General features: G+C 47.0%; 1 protein-coding gene across 1 annotated transcript; it reads left to right on the forward strand.

Annotated features, from left to right (window-relative positions):
* Positions 1 to 493: 493 nt before the first annotated feature.
* On the forward strand, positions 494 to 4,106 carry LOC119174443 (uncharacterized). The gene is made up of 5 exons (XM_037425338.2): positions 494 to 671; positions 1,305 to 1,435; positions 1,634 to 1,923; positions 2,757 to 2,934; positions 3,705 to 4,106. Exons 1-5 carry the CDS (start codon positions 602 to 604, stop codon positions 3,837 to 3,839), a joined length of 804 nt encoding a protein of 267 aa, XP_037281235.2. The 5' UTR covers positions 494 to 601; the 3' UTR covers positions 3,840 to 4,106.
* Positions 4,107 to 7,828: the final 3,722 nt, after the last annotated feature.

Below are 7,828 nucleotides of genomic sequence, written 5' to 3' on the forward strand. Positions count from 1 at the left end.
GGGAGATAGTGACATCAGCGCGCACCTGCGACAGAAGCGTGCGAAGGGAGCGTGACCTCAACGCGCAGCTGCGGCGTGACCAACTTGGCACCGTTGCAACCTCTGCGGCGAGGAGAACACGTTGCGGCGCATTCGTACGGACGCACACTACGTACGGCGTTACACACGTTAGTCAAAGAGCTGCTTCGCGTCTAAAAATGGAATATTTCCTCACCGTATAAAAGAAGAGAAAGCGGATAAGACGTGCAGCTCCGATCAATTTCCGGCCATGTTCGCGTATAACAGCGACAATACACCTTTGTTTCGCGTCAATATTAAACCAACAAAAGGTTTTCCCCTCATAACACTTGCTGCGAAATTCGAATCAGCTGACATGCTCACGTGAAATGTAGCTCTTGGCCGTATGAAGATAAGATATTCTGTGTTCAGGACGTCACGCAGCAATTTCCGCCACGAAAGATATGTATATATTTGACTGAATCGTCACCGGGACATCAAAATCCAGAGCAATCCGCAGACGGGCAGTGATCCCTCATTCATCCTCATCGACGCGCCAGAATCATCTGTACCTCGTCTCTACGACATACCCGTTGTCCGAGGCATGGCCAACGTCAGCGTTGCTTCACTTCCGTGCTTCAGCTTGGACGAGAAGATACTGCATATTCTCTGGGGTATGTCATGAAGTTCTAATAGTTTCATTATCGTTTTTTTTTTGGGGGGGGGGGGTCATCAAATTCGTCAACCGTACGAGGACTCGGTTCATTGAAATACGCAAGCTTCACCGTGCCAGTGGCTATGCTTCCTTCCGTACGCTTTTCCCCATGAAAACCAATTCCAGAAAAGAATGCTAGACGACGGTTTTCACGGAATGTGTAAACCTACGCCGTCACACACGCACACAATACTGCAGTGCTTCATGCTATCAACTGTCTTCTCTCGTTAAAAAGAACGAAACATTGAATATCAGGTTTGGATGCCGTGTCGAATACTGTTAGACAAGTGTTGGCTATCTGGCCCGGCATCAAAACAGAATGCGAAAACGACTTTCAAGCGGATTTGTTTGTTTCACAGTTGCAGTGGTTGCATTACCAAAAGGGTTCACAAAGTGGGCGTCTCGGTAGATTAGAAGCCAATAGTTTCAGCGCGAACTCGGCACAAGGCACGAAGGATCACTGAGTGTGCGCCTTCGGGCTGCAACCGGCTTTTTTACCGTATAGTCAGTGACATCGCATTTACTTATGCATTTCATATCGTATTAATTGAAAACTTCGGTAACAAAATGTGTGAATTGGGCCCTGTTCCAGACGAAGGCGTCCAGATGGAAGAGCTTCTAGATTTTTCTTTCGAACGCGTGGGAAAACTGGCAGATGAAAGAGGCGTCCAGCTGGACGACGCCCACAAAGAGGAACTGTGGCTCTACGTGCAACGCATGAAGGTTAGTTGATTTTAAGCCCATTGTGAGACATTATTTTTCGTTATTAAAATCATGTGTAAACTTTATAAACACTTGTAGCGAGGAAGACACATTTTATTTTCACCACAAAAGAACACGCCAGCAGTTATGTTGACTGATGGTCGGCTAACGGACTTAACCCTAACTTCTTGCGCTGCAAAAAAAAAAAAATGTTCGCAGGCAGAGCAGCCCGACTGGGTGTCATTGTCCCACTATCAAGACCGCTCTTCGCAGCAGCAGTTCGACTCCTGCCTGGACAATTTCCCCGAGGTTTCACGGTTCCACACGGCGCAGCTTTCGTGGAATCCGTGCCAGTCTTGGGAGGAACCGCGCCACGCCTCCTTCAGCCGCGACTCGTTGGAGATCACAGCGTTACCGTGTGAAGAGAAAGGCGACGCGGACGAAAAGGACGTCAAGGCGAAGTCCTCCAAGCGGATGTGCAAGACTCCCAAGACGTTTAGGCTTTCAAAGTATGGTACCACTCTTCTCTGTGAGCTTGAATTTGAGCCTTGTTATATCGCGCAGCAAGCAAAAAGAAGCTACGAAAAAGCTAACCCCGCCCATATCGACCAGTGCGCGTTGCCTCTTAAGACACGGCCGGATTGGAGGAGTGACTTGCGCGTCGCCCCTTCAGTCCTCTGGTCCAGCCGTTGGTAAGATTAGGCCTACGCATGCTCACAGGAGGCTCAACCAAAGCGAGCCAAGCAATAGTAGCGCATGGAAACCACGTCGCTAGGGCCAATTTTTTCCTTAATTTTTGTTGTTGTTGTTTCGTAGGCTTCACACTTGTCACATGGCGCTCGATCCCTGCTAGTGTTTTCCTTCATCACCGTGTTAAGCGATCCCTTATCGGTAATGGCCTGTTGGGGTTGGTGGTGGTGGCTATGGGAAAGTAAATGCTTTTTCCGATTTTTTTCATTGTTTGCTATATACAAATGCACACATATAAACTGAAGAACGAACATGCATAAAGTATGATTGGACTCCCCACCCTCCCTTTTTTTTTTTCCTGCTCAATAGAATTAACTACGCTGCTGGGTGAGTGAAGAGCGGACGTGTGGCGAGATGTGGAAGTGCGACAGTAAGCTTGTCTGTTTCAACGGCTGTTTTCACGACTGTCACATTTCGGTGGAAGCAAAATGGTAGAGGCCCGTGTGCAGCGCGACGACAGTGCACCTTAAAGAACACTGAACAGTTGAAATTTCCGGAGCCCTCCCCTACCACGTCCCCCATAATCACATCGTGGTTTTAGGACATAAAACTGACTGTTTCCTACCTACCCATCCATATCTTTTTCTAACAGGTGCGACCTGAGCCCCATCTCTCCCAAGCCGAGGGCAACGGTTCGTCGATCGCGCAGCAAGGTGGCCGCCCTCCTCAGACGCTTAGTGCACGAAAGGACCACGAACGAATCGGTGGAGGATCGCTTCTTCACGCGAGGCATTTGGCCCTCGTGGCTCAACTTCAGCGCTACACCAAAGGTAAGCAGTAACGAAGGACGATCATGGTTTCGCGATGTAAAGCTTAAATGTATGAGAAAGTGCCAGGAGGGATAGTTTTACTTTGTGAATGTAAAGCTTCAGTAAAGTGCTTCTCGTCTTCACTCTGCAAATGCACTGCGATGACAGCTGGCGATTAGGTACGTTTTAAAAGCAACCATATTTTAGCTAAAGCACTGGCAACTGTTTGTACGCCACTTAACGAGATCCTGCAACACTTGAACACGGTTAGGCAGTGCCACCGGTTGGCAGTCCGGGCTCCTGCGCAGGGGCGCAGTGAGAATTGTTTCCCGGGGTGAAAAGGCACATTTTTTATTTGAAGTGGCGGCAGGTAGTCGGATGTCGTGGAGTGCCATTTTGCGCTCTGCATGCCATGACAAAAAAAGGGGGGAGGGGATGGGGCTCCGAGGCATCAGGCTGCTCAATGCAGCTTTTTCGCCTGGTCTCCTCGCAACCTCGTTGCGCAATAAACTTAATTCGATTCAATACATAAGTACGCGAATGAACAATTAACGCCCGCGTTTCTCCTGTGTTCAACCAGCTCAACTTTCTTGAAAGCCGGATATGCTGCCTATGGCAAGAGAACCATCCTGGTTCCTTATTGAGCCAGCTGTGAGATATGCTAGTTACTTAGTTTCTGTGCTCTTGCTTTTGTTCCGCATTTACTCTCACACCCACTGCCACCTTTTTGTAGAGACGTGGCCACGAAATTCTCAAGCAGTGGTGCATGTTTGTTCTTTCTGCCATTGCAGCAATCAAGTCCTACGCCAGAAAGACGAAGTAGTGCAGCGTTCTCCGGACGTCAGAAAACGCCCCTTCTCCTGCGTTGGCTCGGACGCAAGCGTTCGCACGGATACCGGGTGTCGGCTGCGCGTCAGAGATGTTGAGAGTTTCGATGGTCGGCCCTGTATCCGTATTATCCAGAGTCTTTATTCGTGACAATATGCATATGGTTCATTTTGGCAGCGCACGAACTGGCTCGCCATCGCATCAACCATTCCATGTTTCGTCTTCATATACATGATTCTCTTTCGCCCCCTTTCGACGTATTCATTTTGTTTCACTGCATGCATCTCAACCATTCTCTGCTATTCACTCGAAAGAAAACATTGTTCTGTTCTCAATAAACGATCACTCATCCGGGCTGAATGATATTTTCTGAGTGCTGGCAGAAATGAAATGTAGGATGTTACATGGGTAAGATGGTGAACTCACGCACAAGGGTTTCATTTCGAAGGGGCTGAAACGCATGACACTCGTACATGTACTGTTCCGAGTTGTGCTCAACGACTCGGCGGGACAGCTTGCTGCTCTCCCATAGTTGAATACGAAGTACTCAAAATCGTTAGACATTTTTTTTTCTAGACACACTTGAATGTCGTTCAGATAGAGGAAAAAGAAAGTTCGAACGGACACCTCCAAGCGTATCAATTCCAATGAGCCAGTGCTTCCTACTTTTAGAGGACGGGCAAGTTACATGTGCTTGAAACTTATTTAACGGGCTTTGTGTTCCATTACTCCGGTATGAACTTGAGGAGTTGCGGAATTTCGAGCACGTCGCGCCAGCGTTGCAGCAAAGTATTTGTGAGAATGATATTCTGGCATTTCGCCCTAGTCTAAAATTCACCGCCCCAACAGAGAATCGCACTCGCGTCCCTAAACTTGGAAGCGTCCTTCAACCTTGCCTGCTAAGTTGCATCGGCGTGTAATACCATTTGATACCGTTATTTGAAGAGTCATTTTGTATAATTGTACGGGTAAGTACGTGACACTCCACCTAACGTGGCGAATTTCGAAAATGTATTTTAGTAGCTTCCCCCATTCGTGTGGACCTCATTGCAGACTCTTTGACGTAACCTTGCTAGATGCGCCCTTGAATAACGGTATATGTGAGGCGTTCGCTTGCAGGAAAGAGCATGCGCTGATTTCTCTTCGAGCTTCTGCCAAAACCGAGAATTAAGTGATAAGGGAACGCGAGCGTCAAGATTAAGACATGGGGCCATAAATTGTGAAAGCACAGTTTTGTAAATTCAGTTTTTCGTAGCCAAGGTGGAGGCTATGAAAGCCTTGGCTACGAAACGTCGTTTAAATTTACAAAACTGATACTACAATTTATGGCCCCGTGTCTCGATCGTGTCGCTCACTCCCCCCCCCCCCCCTTCCCCCAATCAAAAATTTTCAATTTCGCTTGAGTATATATACATAGAGGTACGATTCCTGCTGGGACACTGACATTTATTATTTGCATTCCAGCCAACGCTGTCTACGGCAGGTTTTTCTTAACGCTCAAGCGTTAAAGTTAACCATGAATGTTCTCTCCTTCCCTGAGTACATCTGAAGTATTGTAAGCGAAGTCACCGACTCTTCTTTATCAATTAGACGTGTCATCATCATTTGTATAATTTCCTCACCAGTAGATACTATCATCAGTGTGAGCCAGCTCAAGCTCGTCTCCAATAAAGCTGTTCCTTATAATATCTATCACCTGTGTCACACATACCCACATACCAGCGGCCCATACCCGCCCCGGGTACGTGCCACTTTGCCTTGGAATATTGTGTCTCCGACGCATGCGACAAGAATGCGACATTCTTCATGTCATGACAACCGAGTCGTAATCGACAAACCATCTTACCTGCCCGTCCTAGTTTTGATCACCTGCCCCGCCACGGTGTTCTAGTGGCTAAGGTACTCGGCTGCTGACCCGCAAGTCGCGGGTCGAATCCCGGCTGCGGCGGCTGCATGTTCGGTGTAGGCTAAAATGCTGTAGGTCCATGTGCTCATATTTGGGCGGACGTTGAAAGAACTTCAGGTGGCCGAAATTTCTGGAGCCCTTCACTACGACGTCTCTCATAATAATGATATGGTAGTTTTGGGACGTTGAGCCCCACACATCAGTCAAACAATTATTTTCATCACCACCATCATCAGCCTGACTACGCCCACTGCAAGGTAAAGGGCTTTCCTATGATCACACGATCAACCCGGTGTTGTGGTTTCTGCTGCCACGTTACACCTGCAAACTTTTTAATCACCTTGGCCCTGATTTCGGCACTTTTTATTATTGCTAGCAGAGTTAATTGAATGACACAGTGCACCTTGTTTAGCGTAGCTCAAATACTCTGCAACAAAACGCGTGCATATGAATTCAAACGTCCGTACAGCCTCACTCCCAAACCTGTCAGTATAACGTGGTTGGTTGGGTGAGTTGGTACGACATTATTCATATAAATACAGCACCAATTACGAGGGACAAGAAAAGGAGACAGACAGCGGCACTGCCTTACAACAAGATTTATTTGCTGGAGCTACGCAATATAGTATCTGACAAATAAGAGGAATGACACCCCCCCCCCCCCAAAAAAAAAGAACAGAATTCACCTAACAACCAAGTAATAATCGTAATAACGCGCCATGAACAACACGTGTGCCAACATTCTGAAGAAAATATATATTTCTTTTTGTGATATAGCAATCGAAGGCCTGCTGACACACAGATTGCCCAGCTTTTCCATTTCTGCGGCCTCATAAATTTCGCGTATCATCTGATACCGATGACGCCTAATGACTGTACAATGCTGAAAGTCGGGGACACAACCGCAGTCCCGGCACTGAATGTCGAGGTGGCCCTATACTGTGAAAAAGACTATACTGTAAAGAGACAGCCGCTCATTTAAACACCTGCCTGTTTGGCCGATGTACAACTTGTTACAGGAGTGGGGTAGAGAATACACCGCCCCTTCGATGAATGGAACGCACTTGTTGCGATGCTTAATTTTGCAGCCACGTTCTTTCCTGGAACCAGGATTCTCTTCTACAGTATTGGGTCACCTCGGCATTCCTTGCCGGGACTGCGGTGGTGTTCCCAACTTGCAGCATTGTACGGTCATTAGGCGTCATCGGGATCAGATGATACGCGAAATTTATGAGGCCGCAGAAATGGAAAGGCTGGGCAATCTATGTGTAAGCAGGCCTTCGATTGCTCTATCACAAAAAAATATATATTTTTTCTTCAGAATGTTGGCACACGTGATGTTCATGGCGTGTTATCACGATAATTACTCGGTTGTTAGGTGAATTCTGTTTTCTTTGGTTTGTCATTCCTCTTATTTGTCAGATACTGCTCAAGTATATATTGCGCGGTTCCAGCAAATAAATCTTGTTGTAAGTCAGTGCCGCCGTCTGTCTTCTTCTTTTCTTGTCCCTCGTTATTAGCACTGTTTTATGTGAATACTGCCAGTATACCAACTGATCTCGCTACTCACGATGGTACAATGTAGCAATGAGCGAAACGTTACGCACAGCGTCGACAATTAATTTTTGTTATGGTGCGAGAGCATCAATCATCAAATGACTTCCTTCGCGAAGAAGTAATCTTGCAATGAGGTATCCCCGTTTAGCCGACACGAACGCAACTGGTAAGTCTTGTATGCTTTCATACATGATCCCGACCAAAATGGCAGACTTACAGCACAATCTTTGTATGCTATTTTGAACGTTCGAAGGCCTGCAGTACGCATCAAGCCTCAGCGCCGACGAATAAATTGTACAGTGCAGCTCTCGCAAACCTCGTTTCCTGCTCCACTTCCGAGTACTACGCAATCCTTCGATTTATATGCGGTGTCTAAAAACTTTTACAGCGGAACACCGAGAAGCTCATACACATAGAAGTCCACTTTAAGGATTCCACTTGAGTGGGCAAATATTTCTCGAATATCGTACAGCATTCCGTCTGGTTTGCCCCAAAATAGTCACACAGCCTGAAGTTCGAAGAAATTTCTTTCCCGCATCAGCCACTTCGATGACGCGTTCTTCGTTGTTCCAGAACACAGCTACGTTTTCTGTGTGTTGCAGTAACTTTATTTTACAAGTAGCA

Source organism: Rhipicephalus microplus, chromosome 5, assembly GCF_043290135.1.
Source record: "Rhipicephalus microplus isolate Deutch F79 chromosome 5, USDA_Rmic, whole genome shotgun sequence".
NCBI classification, from domain to species: domain Eukaryota; kingdom Metazoa; phylum Arthropoda; class Arachnida; order Ixodida; family Ixodidae; genus Rhipicephalus; species Rhipicephalus microplus.

What these genes read in the sequence shown, in the direction of transcription:
- LOC119174443 (XM_037425338.2), top strand. Translation starts at nt 602, where the DNA reads ATGGCCAACGTCAGCGTTGCTTCACTTCCGTGCTTCAGCTTGGACGAG. An exon ending in GATACTGCATATTCTCTGGG is followed by an intron (nt 672 to 1,304) that starts GTATGTCATGAA and finishes GCCCTGTTCCAG; the next exon opens with ACGAAGGCGTCCAGATGGAA. An exon ending in AAGACGTTTAGGCTTTCAAA is followed by an intron (nt 1,924 to 2,756) that starts GTATGGTACCAC and finishes TTTTTCTAACAG; the next exon opens with GTGCGACCTGAGCCCCATCT.